Source organism: Blennius ocellaris, assembly GCF_963422515.1.
Source record: "Blennius ocellaris genome assembly, chromosome: 8".
Taxonomy (NCBI): Eukaryota; Metazoa; Chordata; class Actinopteri; order Blenniiformes; family Blenniidae; genus Blennius; species Blennius ocellaris.
In genome coordinates this window covers 10817212-10836463 of record NC_137657.1, presented here as the reverse complement: position 1 = coordinate 10836463, position 19252 = coordinate 10817212, and the positions used below count along the sequence as shown (strand labels likewise).

Sequence of the window (19252 nt, the reverse complement as noted above, 5' to 3'; positions counted from 1 at the left end):
ACATTGGTCCAACAGTGAAGGGGGGGGGGGGGGGGGGGGGGGGGGGCAGGTGTCATTTCTGTAACCAGCAGAAATTAATTCTTAAGAAACAGACGTTCTTACTGTCTGGAACTGGGAGTGTTAAAATGAGGAGCTCAGCATAAATGTAACCAAGGAAAGAAACCCCCCCCCCAAAAAAAACAAACTAGTCTCGTGTTTGCATTCAAATCTGAAATTGTTCTAAACCCAGACGACTGTTGTGGTTGGTCCAGACATATAAATGGCAGTTTGATGACTTCAGCTGTAGTGATAAGGCAGGTTTCTATTTGGGAATAGAACAGTAACATGGACAAATGTCAGTTCGGGATCGGTACAAATATGTAAAGGCACAGACATGACAGACAGCAGACTGTAACTTCAAATCATGACTATTCCATTGAATCAATACCATTTACGTAACAGCATTTACTGGTAGCAGATTGTGGCGCTGCACTCCAGCACACGTGGCCACGTCAGAGGGGTGAGATTCTCGGGGGTTGTATAAATGTGGTCTGCCATATTAATAAGACACGTCGTATGCAAATAAAACACTAAAATGTACATTCAGCAATGGGGAGATCCAAGCGGCACCACTGTGGCTTTCAGATTAATAACTTAAAAAAAGAAAAGAAAAAACTACCGTACAGGTCTGGTTCAGGCCATCCATCAGCCAGTTTCAAATGTTTAGTGTAAATCCGCACTCAGCGAGGAGAGATGCAGCGATTCGCACGGTGTCTATCGATGGCTCCGAGTGCGTCTGCTGGTGAGGAGTGCCGAGGGTAAATGTATGTGCAGTAACAGGAACACCGGAGTGCGAGTCAAGGAAATGTGAACCCACTTTAAATGTGTGAACACGGGAGAAAAAAGAAAAAACAAACTCCTCCTCCTCCTCCTCCAAGATAAACTATGCTCTTTATGTGCTCAGAATTTGTTTTTGGTGTGTGTGTGTGTGTGTGTGTGTGTCTCCCTGCCCGACAGTCACATCTCTTCATGCTGTGAAAAAGTCGGCAGGACGACCGACTCTTCGGGGACAATTTGTCTTCACCATCCACTGGTGAGACGAGCGTGAATTTTTACAATATACAACTCTTTTTTTTTTTTTTTTGATGCGCTGTGTCTTCACAGCAGACCGACGGGAGGCAAATCTTTTAGTCAAAGTGATGCTGCCACAGCGAAGAGAAGCGGGCACTTCTTCTGGGTGCATGTTAAAGACGATCAGACATTGGGCCAGGTGTGGACGGCTGTGCACACGAGTGTGTCGATGGGGGGGGGGGGGGGGGGCTGAAAGCCTACCATATACCGTCTTCTTCTTGATCGTCCCATCATCCCTTGGTTTGCGATTGCAACCTCTCTTGCAGCTTGCTGCCTGCCCCGCGGCCCCGTTACGTACTGCAGAGGCAAGAAAACTGTGGAGGAGCACCGGAGAGTCTGCGGTGAAGGTCTGACCGTCACTCACTGTGTTGTTTTTGCCCACATCACCTTGTCCAAAAGTCTTGTCTATAGAAGGCAATTTCTCTTTTTTTATTTCTTCCTTCTTTTATTTTTTACTGTGGAGAAAAAAAAAAAAAATCAATGACAATCCTCCAAATGAATCTCTGTGAATTGCTTTGTGAAAAAAAACCCATTGCAACTCCTCTGTGTGAAAAATTGTATATATTCAAAATGGGAAAATAGTAAAAGTTCTTGCAGCGTTTATAAACAGCGCACCATATCCATCCACATTGTGATTTTAAATAATAGATTGAGTGATGCACTGGAAAGGATCGTCTTCAGTCACTGAGCAAACTTACAAAGCAGATGTTTGTCTCCGGGATGATGTCAGAGAGAGAAATGGCATCCTCGTTCCCAGACAAGTTGCCAGAATTATCGACGGCCCCTTCTGCCTCCAAGCTGGCGCAGAGAAACGACAATTCATGAGAAACAAGCACACAGATCAATCCAACCAAAACCTCAGTGCCTTGTCTACCTGTGGGAAGTCCCCTGGTCATATGTTGCCGACTTATGAACTTCCACTCCTACCGAACTGTTAACACACAGAAAATCACAGTCAAAAACAAAAACAGAAGTTATAACAGAGTGCAGGAGGGGGATTCCACCCCACTCCTGGATGGTGGATATCTGCTGCTCTGGCAGCTGGCTGGACCAGTGAGGTGTGATCCATCCCCTCCAAAAAAATAAGTGCTCAGCAGATTTCAATACACAAGATAAGTGGCAGGCTTAATACAGCCTGGTCATGTCTTTCTTATCTGCTTCACACAAACCCTGTTTGGTCCCGCCTGTATCCTTTTGTTGTTTGTTTCTTGTTGCATCAATTGAGGTCTGCATTATCTAAACATGATTGATGATGATCATTACAACCAGCAGATGAATTAATGCTCAGGGGAAATATGAACACTAGTTGTGAAAAAACAAACCAAAAACAAAGACAGTGCAGGTGAGACAGAGGAACTGAAGTCGGTACCGCAGGGGAGGAGAAGCAGAGGCGACTCCTGTGCTTCCAAGCGACGAGGTGGACAGGTTGGCCTCACAGTCAGCAGGGTTGTCTACCAGCGGTGGCGTCCTGGGAACCAGATCTGGTCTGCCCATCTGCACACCTGACAAAGTTGATAATAACGGCACAAATTGCTGAAAACGTTCCGTGTGACTGTATCCAGTCAGAGGACAGAGACGGTAAACCGCCCAATGTGACCCGACAACTTGTGGTGCTTCGGTTCTCACCGCTGTCAGTCTCCGACTCTGTGCTTTTGAACTGGCTGTGGATGGCCTGGGAGAGGGGAGTAGGAGCCCCCAGTGTGGGAGCCCTCCTGAGTCCCCCCTGACCTCCTCCACGACCCTTCTTCGAAGGCGACGGTTTCACTGAAGACAACACGCATGTAGCGATCATCAAGACGGAGGCCAGGACTTTTCACAAGCATGTGGTCAACTAAAGGAAGTTTAAAAATCAATGCACACTTACATGGAATTTTCTTGAACACTGTGCTGCACATGAACTGCTGAAAACGGTCTGCATAGAAGCCAGGTCTGTGAACTGAAACGGTGTCCTAAAATAGAGAAACAGCAACAGCACTATTACAACTTGGCAGCTACTGGAGCCAATACGAAAACACATCCAACGAATACATCACATTTCATTTGCTCCAATTCATTTGTAAACAACTATGTGGTGAATTATCCAATTTGTCGATTGCATATTAACACAATTTGTCACGTCTAGTATCTACGGAACGTTTAGCAAGCGGCTTACCCCATCATGGACCAAAGCCTTCCAGGAGTGCTCCAACTTCTTAATAAACCTAAATGATAGGTCAAAAAATAAATATTCACTGGAACATAAATCGAAAAGGATAAAATGTACACAAGCAACTCATTTGACATCACTGGGATTTGTACCTGTAGGACTGGAGAATGTCTATGATGCCAATGTAGATCAGGAGTCTCTCTCCTTTAGTATTTCGACCTGGAATACCGCCCATGCTGAAAGGTCAGAGAAACAGTACATCGTGTAATTTACCTTTACTCTGACAGTGACCGCTCCACGATACACCACAGAACCCCCAACACGGGTATGCCGGTGGTTAAACTCACTGGTCCTCTGAATCCAAAGCTCCCTTCCCCCGAGCCTCCCCCTGGATCGACTCCATGGCTGTGCAGTAGAGGCTTTTTTGGGCCTGTGGCCGGCGCTGGTCTGGGGTCACCGCACCCTCTGACCCCGTGCTGTCCCCGGGGTTGCCCAGACCACGCTCACGCTCTCGACTGGCCTGGTCCATGTTGTGGATGCCCATCAACAGACTGTAATCCATGATCTTAAAACTCTGCAACAGCTGTACCAACATATGGAAAATACAACGATGGAGCTGTCAAGTGGCACATTATTTAATATTAAGTTGCAGTTATTGCCTTTGAATTGCAGTGATTATCACCAGTCTCTTCCTATCATTTGAAATGGCATCATTCCTCAAAGTAAACAAAGTATTGCTTTTCAGTGTCATGCTCCAGTGAGTCATTTCTCCAACAACTGATCGTGCATGATCCCACAGCTGCCAGCACTGGTGGGGGTGGGAAACATGAAACTAAGAACACAGTCCAACAACACCAACTGAGAGGAAAAGAAATTATAGCCACTTTTATAAAAAAAATTATTTAAATAAAATCAAGTTTTCACTCGATTACTTAGAAAAAAAACTGTCAGTAATAAAACTAATCTAAATATTTTCTGGCAATAAAATCCTTCAATGTCTTTTTCACATTTCTAAATATACATTTTGTGGGGCAGTGAAAAAGAGGTCAATGTTGAGGAAGACAAAACCCATCTGTCTCTGATATTTTTCATGTGGGGCTATAACCATCATGCATTGTGCTGTGCACTATTTTCAGTGCAGTTGGGACTTTTGAGTTCATTTATTTAGAGCATGACACTTCAATAGAAATCCCTAATTCTATATAGAACAAAGGCTTCACTGTGACTCACCAAGCAGTCCCTCTGTATTGTCTTGCTCAGGGCATTGTAGTTGTCCGCTTCGAGCAGCAGGCCATCAGGCAGGTCCTGGATGAAATCCAGGTCTTTGTAAGTGGGAACAGCCTTCTCTCTCTCCTTCAGGGAGGCTCGCCTCTTATAGGTGGAGCCTTTCAGGTCATATTTGAGGTGCATGGGGATGATGCGAGGCAGAAGATTGTTCATCACGACAATACGGATATTCTTGCCCCCTGCCTGAACACAATAAAGTCCATAGAACTTGGGCAGCAAGGTGCGCTTGTTTTGGTTTATATTCTGGAAAGCAGAAGGAGAGGAAAAACAAAACAAAACAATATAATCAACAGAATTCAAAAAAAAAGTTTACATTTGTTCAAACCTTCCATGTCACAAGCTGGTTGCTCATCCTGTTTCTGAACACCTTTACAGTCTCCACTGGGTTTAGACTCACCATGAAATACCCAGGCAGGAGTTTCTGGAGGAATTCCGCCTCCTTATGTTGAACAGTCTTGATGATGAACTCATCGTCACTGGAGACGTAGAAAAGGGATCCACTGGCTCCGGGGTTTGACAACTCGATCAGTGGTTCGTTACAGAGAGAATACTTCAGAGAGAGATGAGTCAGCATTAGCATCTGATCCAAATATTAAACATCGGTCCCCATAACTACAATTCTTATTGCTCCCTTTAAAATACAGAACGGCCAAATCAGGAATATGAAAAAAAGTACTTGGGACAACAGTTTCCTGATCAGACTTTGACGGCACACATTCATACCCAACGCGCCAGGGAATGTGGCAATGGTGCAAACAAAACATTTTCACAAATATTACAGAAGCTGTGTGCCCAAAAGTCAGAGCTGTAAAATCAGTCAAATGATTGAAAAAGCATTGCAGCGTCGCTCATTGTTTTCTTCTCTGAAAGCAGTTGTGCTAAAAACACCTCATATACAGAGGCAAAAAAAACTGTATGATCCATTTCCCTTTCTATACAAACTCCTCTCAAAATGTGGTTTGTTATCATCCAAGTCACATACAACACAAACAACCTTCATAACAACATCAACACAGCCATGAAACCTGCTGCGATTCTGAAAAATAGAACTTGAGTCTAACCTGCAGGGAACTGTGTGTTAACTCCTGAATCCAATTTGTCATTTCATTAACCGAAGGGCTCAGTCAATGTTTTCCAGCAGCAACGTCAATTCATGATAACGGCATTCAACAAATAGGTATAATATTTTTTGCATACTAATAACTTAAACATGTTTGTTCTTGTGTCTGAGCTGGAGATCGGATTACATGGGCGGACCGATTCAATCAGAAAACAAGGGAAATCTGAACGGATTTATATGATTTTGCATAGCATAATACATAAAATAAAGTAACATTTAAAGAGAACATATGTGGTTCAAATACTAACCAGGTAGTCATCTGGCCGGATACCGAACAGTTCTCTGAAGTAACGAAAGGCAATAGGAGCATAGGTTTTAAAGCGAAAGTCACTGTAGTGATGAGCAGGAGTCAAGTTACTTCCTTCACTGGAAAGACATGAGGGAAAGAGACAGATATGGAAAGGTTAAGTACGGGTATATTCAGACATAAAACTTCACTATGTGTTCTTTAAATGTTTCTTGCAGTGCAGACCTGGGAAAGAAGATACTTTCGACCACCACAAAGTCCTGCATGAGAACGTCCCTCTCTGCCTTTTGACTTAAGCTGCCAACTGTGTGGGTGATACCCAGCTGGATTGCACCTTTTAGGGCAGATGATGTGGTCTGGAGAGGTCAGGGAGAGAACGAGAGAATGAGAGAGAGCAAGTTAACAAACAAACAAGTGCACAAACAACATTTCACCCCTGTGACTTAACTTATGCTGCGTCGCTCACTATTCTTGGGCTTCGAGCAAGAGGAACTTCCAGACTAATTTTAGCAAACACCAAACATTTGGGCCTGCACGCTATACTTTTCCCCACCTGGCACCACTGTTGCTGAGTGCTAAAAGAGTGTCAACAAAGCACTGGTGTCCCCGACCCCAGGCCCGTCCTAACCTTCTTGTAAGTGGTCTCTCCGGTGGTGGTCTCAACACCCCGGTGGCCAATGGTTTTCTTCATGCTTTGAGTTGTGCCCGAAGAGCCAGGCATCTGAGGAGTGAAGGAAAAGGATAAAAAAAAAAAAAAAAATGAATAATGTAGAATATGTGTGCATGCAAACAGGAACAGGCTGTACAATGTGTAGCTTTCAGCCTGAATGGATTTTTCTTAACATCCTCACATGACTACTGTATCCTATTAACACGCTGAAATCAACAGAGCTTTCAAGTCACTGAAATACCAGCAAAACTAGGTTTGAGAGGACAAGGAAGGGGAAGTAATTAATGTGATGTGAGTGTGATCAGTATCTGTGTATGTGTATGTGTATTTCACTATTTGAGTTTTATATTATTAGATACATTTGAATTTTTCACACCTTTTTGATAATGGCGATACGACTGACCAAATCTGCCAATAAATATCCTTTGTATAAATGACAAAACTAAACCCTGCTGTTGTAATAAACTATTAAGTTAAATACAGTTTATGGAGTTGGCGCACAAGGATTTAAAACACAAAAACTGTGATTCGTGTTTTCCTTGGCGCTCATCCACCTGTTATCACGTGCGGAGCGACACATAGGCTCTCGCCATTACAATAAACCTTTGTTTACAGATGTCTTGAGCTGCTGGTGCCAATACAAACGCAGAAACGAACTCTGTAAACCTGCTCCCCTTCCCTCTTCGAGAGCTGACGCCCAACAACATTCACAGAACATAAGGACATGCATAATGCAGTGCGTGAGAAGCAATTCTTCGTGTCCTTACCTCTGCAGGTGCCATTTTACGAATGCTGCTGGTGCCTAAGACGGGAAAAACAAATTTAATTCACACGATATTACAGATAATCACTCAGATATATCGTTACGTGTAGTTCACAACCATAAGTAACAGGCTGGTACTATTTGAAAGTCAATCCATGCAGTCAAGTGTGAAGTTATGACTTGAAATAATGTTGGGAGACTTTGCATTGGAAAAATTTGTTAATGACTATTTATGAAGCACACAGTTGGTTAATTAGCGGAGATATTTCCAGCACTGGCTGATGGCTATAAGACCAATGATGAGCCCAGACCTAAATGCGGCCACGGTTCCCGACTGCTGCAGCCGACACACCAGCTCTGCATGAACTGGAGCTACTTCTCCCCCGAGCTGACTGCTCCACATTAATCTGCTCCCCGAGGACGTGTGTCAACATCACCGCCCCTTTTTGAGTAAATCGGCACAATTTTAGGCTTTTTCTATCACGGCACACTTCTCTGTGTTTCCCCATAACTTTTCAAGGCATTTTGCATAGTGTTCGATCAAGTCGAGTGCGCACACGGATGCTTGACGGAGAGAAAAGACTCCTAAACGTGTGCTAAATAACTCAAGATGCGAAAAGAAATCCCACAATTGACATTTCACAAGAAAGAGTCAACATGATTTTTTAGGGCCTTACATAAACTTTGCTGTAGAAACTTGCTACCTCGCCCACTCTGCGAATCACCTCTAGCCTGTAACCAATGGCAACGTCTACTCCGATGCCGCAGTACAACAGGTCAATATATACAAAAGGAGTGAAGGCCTGAACAGGTTATAAACCAGGAGCAATGATGCTACGTGATAAAGAAAAAAAAATACAAACCAGGTTATCATATTAAAACTACGGTCAAGTAATAAAAACGAGGGAGTCACTGAACGCCATGCATCGCTTCAGCATTAACAGGACACACTTCAATCCATCAGGAAGGAAACAATGAGCATTAGTCTGCCCACATTTCCTCTCATTATGTCAAACAACACACTATCATTACGAGTCATGCAGTTTCTGCTCACACACTCGCACAACATGCGCGTACCTCGCTGTAAAGCTCTCCTCCAGAACCGAGTCCTTATATCTGTGGAGCAGGACACGGTCAGCCTCACGGGCTTAACCTAGTAATTGAGCCACACTGAACATCTCTGAGCCGCGATGGCATTTAATGTCACATAGGCGTACGGGGGATGGAAGGTATTAGTCAAAGGAGGGTCTGGCTGAGGAATCCCCCCACTGTTCTTTCACATTGAAAAATGTTATTGTTAGGGGATGTTGGAATCCACCAGCAAAAAAAAACTATTATTGGTGCTGTGCTAGTTGGAGGCTGCGACTTTCAAAGTGGAAGTAAAGTGGATGTGTCCTATATATGGCTGAACAATCCATAACTATCACACTTATGATTGTCCAATTGTTTTTTTTTTTAATTGTTATTTATCTTGATCACAGTAAGAACCTATGCCATTTTTAAATGTGTCTTTTCGTTAAATTCAATATTCGTTTTGAATTTTTCCCTTCACCTAATCGGATTTCTACCCAAATATCCTCCGACATATAAGACTGCATAATCTGCTCTTGTCGTCAGGCTTTAGTCTCGAAGTTGACACTGAGTTCTCTGGGACATCATGCGACAACAATTGAACAAATATTTAACAGACTACTTCGGAACACTGATTGGTGGATTTAAAAAAACTCCAAAAACAAACAAATAAACAAAAACAAATGTGGTTGTAGTTTCATAAATTGACAATTTTCTCCCAGGTCCTGGCAGAACTAGTTTTAACACACTTTAAGCAGGAGATCTTGGCTGGTAATCAGACTAACCCAATTACTTCACAATGACTTTAGCTTGTCTGCTGCAGACTTTGCGACAATAGGCAAACCATCTGTTCCTCTCTGTGTACTAAACAAGTCCCTGACAGCCCTGCTTACATGTAGCCTGCAGCTTGACCAAGGCAATAATATGGGACATACACGCTCTCTCACGAGTCCATAAATATACTGGTTCTCGGCCCGTTTGGGAAACAAGGCCAGTGAGAGTTAGTACAAAAACCCACCGTATAGTACTGTCACTCAAACATTTGACTGGATGCTGTTTCTTATATAGTCTCTGGATGGGGGCCATGTGGGAGCCATGAGAGGATTTTAAAGCCACTATTTTTAATTCACTGATTCAGAACGGACTGTTGCTGAGGGAAGAGCAACTCTTCTGCCTGGAAGCTAATAGGTGACACACAACTAAATGGATTAAGGAGAAGCATCATCCCAATCATCGAGTCCATCCTCGGGGGAAATGAGAAATCCCAGAAAAGCACATGAGCTGTCAGCCTCCAGCCTGTATCTGTGTGGGAACCACAGCAAGACGAGTTTAGAAATGATTCAGCATGCAAGGATCTGAAACTTGTGAGAACCAAGACTTTTATCAATTGGACAAGGGCGTCAGGATTATGGATGAAGTCTGGTGTTTAACTAGATAAGCCTGACAAACCAGAGGGTCTCTTTATAAAGGAATAAAGTGAGACCGGTGCTTGTTTCAGACAATTCCCCACCTCAACTGCAAAAGTCAAATCGCTCCGTCTTTACCGTAAATGTGTCGACAAACAGTCCGGGAAAGAGGAGGGGTGTAACGGCTGGGGAAGGCAGTAAAGGGAGGGGGCTTCAGGGGATCTGTCGTTTCCTTTACATCGAGGTATATTTGAAGAAAAAAAAAGCGTCTCATTCATTTACTACTCAAAAGTGACAATATTTTAAGCTTCACCCTTCGAGCTGCTGACTCCAGCTGTTTCCATGTCGCATAACCGCCGAGGGACGTTAACGGAGCGACCAGCTTGATAACAAAACAGTTCAGCCAACGTGGTCACGATAATTACTCGCGTAGCATATCCTATCGAGACGATTACGATTTAATTGTCAAAAAAATATAGGTGTTCCTCCCGAACTTAAACCTCGTGTGTTTAATCCCCCACAAATAAGGTTGATCAGGCAGAGAGGCAAACCGGCTCCCCATCGCCTGGTTCATTTGTTCGGTTGGACACTTCGATGCTAGCTGGCTAACGGGCTAACCGGGGCAGGATAAAGCCGCCACACCGCACCGCGGCACTTCCAGCGCCGGCGAAACGCTCCGCCGAGCTCGTTAAGAGGTCGTTGTCGAGGCGACAGAACAGGAAGGTCAATGTGACAGATACCTGTCGGGGCTGTCGATCCCGAGTCAGCTATTCCAGCAGTCGCCATTACGATTTGACTGTGAACATCACAGACAGCGCCGACGGTTGAATCCTGACGCTCGCGTCGCAGAGGCACCACAGCGCCCCCCATGGGGGGACCGGGAGCTGCCGCTGTTTCCAAGTGACCGGAGGACCACTTGCAGCAGCAGCACAGCGCCCCCCGTGTGTACATATCGGGAACTGCCTCTGTTTTAGGTCGTCCTCAGTGGATCCAAACGAGTGATGCAAGATCTCCATTGGGGGGCAGCAGAGAGCATTTTACTGTTTAAAAGTAAAACAAAAAAAAAAGCATGATGAAGAGAATCATAGAGCATGGGTCTTTTGATAATTTCAGTAAAGTACACGGAATGTAAAACTATATTTATTGTAACTTTATTATGGACCGGTATAAATTATATCAGCTTACTGCAAAACCATCATAAACTTTAAAATCCTCTAAGCACAACACACCATAAAAAAAGACAAAGATCCATGGAATTCCACTCACACACCTCCTCTCCAGGAACTGGCCTCCTTTCTTTCTTTCTTTCTTTCTTTCTTTCTTTCTTTCTTTTCAGTCATGTTATTTTCTTTTTCTCCGATTTCATGGAGCTCCTTCCATTGAACGTTTGCATAATTGGTGCCTCTTCAAAACACAATAACAGAAAAAAATATATATACAAAATGGACTGATGTGCAATTTGCAGGATATTCTAATGAGTCACACAGACGCATATCATGTAATTACAGCAGGATCAAATCAAGGTTGCATGTACCTTATTTTAGCTCATAGCTTAATTCTAATTTTGTGAAAGTTTTTGAATAAAAGTTTGGTTTTCATATACTCGAAGTCTGTGGAAATTTAGCTGATTGTTTAAACCTACTACATACATAAGACTATGCTGGTTGAGTCAAGAAAATTGCCCATACCTTAGCAAATTGGAGTAGTAGTATGTATAGTTCTCTTTAGTTTGCACAATAATAATTTCATATGATTAATTGACTGACTACGCTTCTGTAACTGTTGAGTACTGCATTGCACTTTTCGCAGCAAGAACATCTGTTTGTCTTTCATAATCTGAAAATATGAATCTATATTACATTGGAACAAACATCCCCAGCACTTACAATTTGTGTGTGCATCTGTAATATAAATGATATATGATCTGAAACAAACCCAAGTTAGAGGCATTTTACCACTGCTTCTTATACAACATCACATTTCAACAGCAATTTCATTTGAATATTTGACATTTTGTTTATTTCATTACTCTGCGAAATATATCCTTGCAAACAGGGTTATTCTTTAATTTTCAACAGTGACATTCATGTTCCCATCAGTGCCTGTCTTGACTTGCTATTGAGGAATTACATTACATACAGGATCCAAGAAAGAAGACAACACAAGAGGAACATTAAAAAAAAACAAAGTGTTTATTAGAACTGTTGCAGATATGATCTTAACCACAAAACCACATAACAAGAAACAAAAAGATCACAAAGCTTTTTTAAGAACTGGTAAAGTGTGAATCTACAAATATGCAAATATGCAAAAAAGCAATCTGACAACAATCTGTTTACAAAAATCTATATCCTGAGAAGGATAGTTGTAAAATCAGAAGTGACTGCAATGCTTGTCATGTGATTTCAGAGAGCAGTAAATAACACTGGCAGTAGGTGAAGCTAGATTTTGGTCCACATTTGGAACTCTTCTGTCATCCCATTCCCGGCATGGGCTGATGCCAGCAGGTTCTGCAGCAAACGCTCGTACGTTTCATTTTTTTTGTTGTTGTTGGGTTTTTTTTAGGAGAGAGGACATCTTTTCCTCATCTTCTGCTGTAAGACACTGACAGCTTTGGTGATGCCGTCCTTGAGAATGGTGGAGATGCAGTGTGGAGTTTCGTGCGAAGGCAATGCACAGCAGCGGCGGACAGCAGGCAGCGGCCTCTTCACTGAACACACGCTCTTGGAAACGTCCACAACCTGATTTCATGGAGAGGTGGGCAAAGAGATAAACAACAACAACAACAAAAAACCCAACATCAGACAAACTGTGTTTTTCTAGATTTAATATAATGTCACATCGCTGTTCCATACTTTTGTATTTTTTTTCTTGAGAAACAGATCCGGAGTGTGACCTTTTCTCTGTCTGAATCTATTGCACACATTCCCAACTCGCATATTAAACGACTATTGTGTTCTCCTTTCTGGTCTGTCAGAAAGTCCTCTGTTGCTGTGGATCTGGAATTCCACTGCACACGTGTTGACAAAATACCAGATGGTCTTGCAACACGATGACAGAAAAGCTTTTTTTCGTGTTCGAATCTGCAAACTTCTCATCCTTATACTGCTTTTAACCACTACGCTCTTTTTAAACGTAACTGGCTCTTTGTAATTGATGACTCCGTAGTTGTTTTTTTTGCACTAATGTCTTTTTATGTCGTTTTATTTAGTGTTTGGATTCCTACGGAGATTCCTAACATATTTATGTTGTATTTGTTTAAACCTTTTAATTTCAGCATACCGTATATTCTACTTCCATAGCATTTTACTGTTTTACTGCATATTTTTCCATATACATACTTTTAATTTCTCTCTCACTTGAATTAAATTGTTTATTATCACAGTTACTACCTCACCCACCTTACATTAAAGAGTATAAGTCTAAACTTTCGGTCTGTGTGAATGCGTGCACGCATGCGTGTGAAAACCCTGACATCCATATCTGTGGTTTTCTCTGTGATGTAATTATAAATCACCTCAGAGGTATCAATATGATATCATTTGAAGACTCCTGTATGAATATTCAAATATTGATATATTTTCTTTTTTTGCATTGATGATTTTTTTTTTTTTTTTTTTAATGACTCTTTTTAACTCACCTTCTGCATGAAACATGTGGTCTTCTCTTCTTCAGACAGAGGGCAGCATTTTTTCACAAACGCCTTGAGAGGAACCCCAACAGGGAATCTAAGGCCAGTCACAGTATTAATAATACTCGTTGCAATAATTGTCATCACAGATGTTGCACATATGCTGAGAGAGTTTTAAGCAATTTCACAATGTCGTACGTTTGAGACTTTTCAGTTTGCGACAGGGAAAGAAGGAGACAAAAAGTATTGGCAGACCTACGGACACAAGCGGTTTGGTCTCACCTCTTCCTGATGATCTTGTGCGTCTTACATATCTTGGTGAGAGTGATCTCTTCGGTGGCGGACGTCAGGTTATAGAACGGGTCATGAGAGATCGCCTGAAAGCAGTTGTAGCGATCCTGTGCGCTCTCGGGTGCGCAGCAGTTGAAATTAACCTGCTCTCCACTCTTAGGCTTGCAAAACCTGTCCAGTTCTTCACGCCACTGAAACGCACAACGACACGGTTATTCATACAGAGTAATTCAAATTATTCAACTGGGCAGAACGCCACGTTCGCTGGTGTTTGGTTTCACCTTCTGGTCAGCACAGTGGAGCAAACTCTTCTTCTTTTTGCAGCACTTCTTGAATCCATGTTCCAAATGGTTGACCGTCCTGGCCTGTCGCGCCACCAGATCGTAGCCTTCAGCAGGCAGGCACTTGATACTATAGAACGGGCGAAGCTTCTGGTTGTGGCATATTGACTTTACTGTCTCCGCCGTGGGCCGCCCGAGAGGAAAGTTCATGTCCACTTTCATGGAAGTGGGAGGTTTCTTCTGCTGCTTCCCTCTGTTTCCTCTGGCTCTATACTGAGTCACAAGTGTCCTGTAAGCACAAGGCCAGAGTCAAGTATGTGTTTTGCAGTTAGAAGTCGCTCAACACCCGCCTACAAATCACATGCAGTCCCTTTGTTTCTCTTTGAATGGATTATCAAAGATATGGTCCGCACCTTTCTTATTCTTTCTTTTTTCATCAGACAAAATGTTCTGACCACCAGAGAAGTGAACTGAATAACACAGATTTTTTTGTTTGTTATCACGGCACGTGTAAGTGGGTGGAACATATTGCAGCAAGTAGGAACTTTGTTGTCAAGGTTGATGTGCGAGAAACAGGGAGACCAGACGACTGTGACGATTTGAGTGAGTTTGATCAAATGGAAAGTTGTAATGGTGAAACAACTGACTCCAGTGGACGGTCTTATCTTCGAGTTTCGGGAAAGTTTTTAGCAAATATACTGAAACATAAGATGAGCAGCTCAGAAGAATGAAGTGTATCAAGCTTAGGCTGCAGAAAGAACATTTGTTAGTAGAATCAGTTAATTGTATTTAGTGTTTTTGTGCACTATTAGTTGGCCGTAAGAAAAACAAAAACAGAAATCAGACGTAAGATTTAAGAAAAACGTTTTTTTTATTTTTTTTATCTCTTTTAGAACATCTGCACTTTGTCTTTGTAACATAACATTTTCTAAGTATCATTAAAGTACTATCTTTCTGTTGGTATTTTGAAATATTGAAGGGCACATACTTGGCCCACGGCAAAAACAACCTTGCTTCAAATGATGGCCTTTTTTTGTGGAATTTTTCTTTGTGGAACGTGTAAATGTGTATATCATTAAATATTAATCTTTATTTTAGTCATTTCACAATGTACCTTTCGCAGGTGCTGGAGTCAAACGTGAAGTTGGCAGGAGGTGGAAGTGGCTGTACTGGCATCAGTTCAGTGGGATCATAGTTTGGGTTTGGAGCGTCGTTGTTGAAACAGTTCAATCTGTCTTGGCCAGACCGCCTGCAGCAGTGATAAAGACGATCCTTTACTGACGCGTCCTCCTCACAAAACAAATCCACCGAGAGCTCCCACTGCAGTCCACACAGAGAGAAATACAGAAACACACAGTGTGCATGAGTTAAATACTTTGACATACAATCTGAACGCTTGAGGCTGTACATCAGCTGAACAGACCACCTGAAGTCACACTCAGTCAAGAGACTATCTCACCCGACCCTGGAGACGAAAAGGATTAAACGATCAAATGTTTTTCCAATCCACAAAAAAAAAAAACAGGTTTGTTTTTGGTCTCACACAGTTTCCCAGCAGCTCATGCCAAGGCCTGTCTGTTTTGTCTATCTGGGCTGCATTTAACGGGCTTATCAACTGAAAGTGCCTCAGGCCTTTGACTTTGGTTCAAAAATGCAAGTACCGTCAGCTCTGCAATGTGAAGAATGTCTCGTCTCTCTTTATGTTCTGAGGATGATTCCAAAACATGGGAAAACAAAACACACCGTGTTTGGTTTGCTGCACCAGGCCTCCTACATTAGTTAAGCCAATGATATGACGCCTGTGACTGACTTTTCTTGATGAGGGATTGTGTGGATCACATAAATTACATGTTATTGTATGTTTGAAGTCCCATTGGTTTTAATCCCAGCTTTTATCTCCGCAATTACTATTGCAGAGTTCTGAAAGCAGAATCTCCCCCCAGTAAATGGAGACGGAAAGAACAGGAAATGGTGCAAGAAGACCGTGTCACACTGACAATGTGCATCTAAACAGGGCAAAACATTGCAGAATTGGCTTGAAAAAAAAAAAAAAAAAAAAAAAAAGACGTGAAAAACATACTGCCTGTGTGGCGCAACACAGTGTCACTTCCCTCTCCCACGTCTGGTTCCCTTTGCAGCATGTACCAAACCAGGACTCGGCTGTGTTGACGGCGCTGGCCCTTCGTCTCAGCTGGCCAAAACCAGAACTAGGAAAGTAGGAATCTGGGTAGCGAGGACGATGGTTTCCGTGGAGACAAATGGCTTGGAGATTTTCAGGCGTCGGCTTGCCGAGGGGAAACTGAACCTTATATTCCATCATGGGAGGGCCCCCGAAAGACCGAGGGCCGAAACTTGGCTGACCTTTGAGAGATAAATACGAACCATCATGCAAATTTAAAATGTTGACAGAAGAAGATATAAAAGGAGTTCAGTTCACAGAGCACACAATTAAGAAGTATAAAGCAGATACATACGTCCCCTTGGTGTCAAACCTCCTGGTCTGAAACCCCCTGATAGAAGAAAATATATAAATGACTCAACATGAATCACAGGAAAATGATCAGAGACATATTTTGTTTTTGACACACATGATCTCAAGAGTTTAGAACTTTACTTTCACTCTGGAAAAAGCACTATATAAGTGAACTCTGATTACCATTTGATGTATCCACAAAAGACAGTGGCTCTACTTTACTTATATTTCACATTTTAATTTTACGTTTCATATCCATTCTGTTGCTGAAGCAGCTTCAATAACTGTGAGAGGAAGGAAGATTTAATATAACCTGCAGTAGGAATGAGCTGGTCAGTCAGTAGAATCTTACCTCTTTCCCTTGTGCCATGTCCTGGTGCAGATATCATTATCTGCTCTACCGGAAACTCTGAAAAAATAAAATATAAGGGTTTGGCAAAAACACAAGGGCTTATTCTCTGCTGTTCATTCCAACTATATTTCCTAATAGTGGTCTACCTTTAGGATCTAAGAGCTCTGTCAAGTCCACTTCTCTCTGGAGCATGAATGAATCTGGGTCTTCCATCTCTGAATAGGACAGAAGAAAAATCGGTATGTTAATAAAGCAAACATAAAGAAAGATATACAGCCACACTGTACTCCAATTTCTGTAATCAAATCTGACCTACATAACTATAGTCGTGAGTCATGACTGCAACTTTCCCATAAGTGAAGTAATAACTGCTGACCTGACATATAGTGTTCAGAGCGCTACTCCTCACAGGCTGCACTATGTCTCCTACAGCCACACAGCCTATTATCATGCTGTTGTCAAGATTAGAGTAAACTTTTTGAGCGTAACTGATGGAGCATTCCTTCAACTTCAAGTTCAATTTCAAGTCCCGACCCTGCGACGGCCTCCCCATTTAGAAGGAGCTGGCAAAATGCCACAGGGAGCATGTGAGATTGTAATTAGGCCCTATGGAAACAGTGCACAAGAATGCACACATATACACGCACACACCTTGCATGATTTTGTCAAGGTCATCAGTGACTGCATGCTGCCTCTCATCCAGGTCAACTGGAAAGTTGCACACAAAAACAGACAGAGAGAATGAGAGAGAGAAATATACTAGAGAGAGAGCGAGAGAGAGAGAGCGAGAGAGAGTGAGAGAGGGCACCACAGAGTTATGCAAGACAATAGTTTTTGTTTGATAATCATGATGAGCTGCCAACTACAGTTAGAATATGAAGAGTTCTCGCACGCAAACATGTAATTATAGCGTAATGTAACTGTCGTTGGAATTGGCAAGAATTAATGAGAAAACTGTAAGTTGGTTTATAAATTCATAGACAGAATCACCACTGAGATTCATTCCATGTTTCATTAGATATGACTGTTAAAGAAAGTATTATAGTAGAAAAATAGTTTTGTCAGTTACTTCTAATAACATAAAGATAAAAATTAATTGAGACAATTATGGCCTCCGGTTATTATTAAATAATGTATTGTAATATGCAGTATTATAATACTGAAGCTTTGAGAGTTCCATAAAGAATAAAACAAACAGACGGGACATATTTGAGTTTATCTATGTAAAATCAATTGAGATTTGGGAAGCTTTGCGTGATTAGATATTGAGGTTTACATACTAAACATGTACCCCAAAAAAGAAAACTGTAACTCGGCAATAAGTATGGCGCACCAAGTTTCAAAGCATTTACAAGTACTTGGCAGCAAAATACATACCATTGGAGACACGCTTGACATCTAATCTGTTACCAAGTAAGCTTATTTTCTAAAACAATAAATAAATAAAATAAAATCTGTTCGCTGCGTAAAAATAGAGGAACGTAAACGCAGCTGCGGAGGAAACCAAACATGGAGCCGGTGGTAAACAAACAACTAAGTTTGGCACATCCAGAGAGAAAGAAAAAGTTAAAATAAAAAGAACAAAACAAAACAAGCAGAGAAATACATGGAGCAAACCTCGGGAGGCAGAGCTCAGCAGAACCAGGAGCAGTGTCGTGGGACAGAGGAGCAGCCAAGCGGAGCCCATCGTGAGGCTGATCCTGTCCGGGTCGTTCTGATCACGACCGGCCGGTGCTGGAAGCGGAGCGGCGGAGCAGCGGGGGGGGGGGGGGGGGGGGGGCGGAGGAGGAGCAGGGGCCGCCCAACGACCGCGGGGGCAGCGGCGCTTTAATTGGTCCAACAGAAGCCGCCGAGCTGTCCGTCCCACGGAGAGAGAGGTCGAGGCAGGCAGGAACAGGCAGCAGAACCGGGCGAACGCTTTTATGGCTGCCGTGGGGGGGTTCGAGGAGGGAGAGGAAGTTTTTTCTCCATGACTCATAGAGGATCCATTCTGATCCTGGGTGCTGGTAAATTATGAGCTGGACTTGATCCGACATGAAGCTTTATTGTGATATTGTCAGTTTCAAGCATTTATCTCGTCAGTCTTTGACATTTAGATTTGACTGCCTTGATAATCACCTCTTTTGCCAGATCAGTTACCCAACATGAAGTCATGTGAAATAGGCCTCAAACCCACAACTGGTATTGAGACTTACAAGACTGTATAGAGTAGTCAACTCAATAAAATACAACAATCTGTTAACATTTCTTACATATTGACTTTAAAAGATAAATGTGTTGCATAATTCTGCCATTAAAATCCAATATAAAACTTCCAAAATGTCCCCTGAGCAGTCAGACATAATCTTACTCTATAGGTTAGGAGGCTTGAATCAAGTTTTGATTTCTGAAATAATAGGACACT

The 19252-nt window shown here is 42.4% G+C and overlaps 2 protein-coding genes across 3 annotated transcripts; both read right to left on the bottom strand.

Moving 5' to 3' along the window:
• Positions 1-61: 61 nt before the first annotated feature.
• pip5k1ab (phosphatidylinositol-4-phosphate 5-kinase, type I, alpha, b) lies at positions 62-10631 on the bottom strand. Of its 2 annotated transcripts, XM_080500870.1 has the most exons (17): positions 10561-10631; positions 8421-8459; positions 7348-7382; positions 6539-6631; positions 6136-6266; positions 5912-6029; positions 4941-5093; positions 4487-4786; positions 3604-3839; positions 3409-3492; positions 3263-3311; positions 2975-3059; positions 2737-2874; positions 2480-2612; positions 1985-2041; positions 1809-1908; positions 62-1565 (listed from the first exon to the last, which is right to left on the bottom strand). In XM_080500870.1, the coding sequence occupies exons 1-17, from the start codon at positions 10604-10606 to the stop codon at positions 1563-1565; spliced, it is 1800 nt and encodes a 599-aa protein (XP_080356996.1). In that variant the 5' UTR covers positions 10607-10631; the 3' UTR covers positions 62-1562. The 2 variants fall into 2 exon arrangements, with proteins under 2 accessions (XP_080356996.1, XP_080356997.1); XM_080500871.1 differs by lacking the exons at positions 8421-8459; positions 10561-10631 and adding an exon at positions 7655-7774.
• A 1358-nt stretch (positions 10632-11989) lies between these two features.
• Positions 11990-18714, bottom strand: ecm1b (extracellular matrix protein 1b). The gene is made up of 11 exons (XM_080501048.1): positions 18466-18714; positions 17500-17556; positions 16995-17063; positions 16849-16905; positions 16498-16533; positions 16104-16384; positions 15138-15343; positions 14024-14312; positions 13734-13933; positions 13461-13548; positions 11990-12561 (listed from the first exon to the last, which is right to left on the bottom strand). The coding sequence occupies exons 1-11, from the start codon at positions 18533-18535 to the stop codon at positions 12382-12384; spliced, it is 1533 nt and encodes a 510-aa protein (XP_080357174.1). The 5' UTR covers positions 18536-18714; the 3' UTR covers positions 11990-12381.
• Positions 18715-19252: the final 538 nt, after the last annotated feature.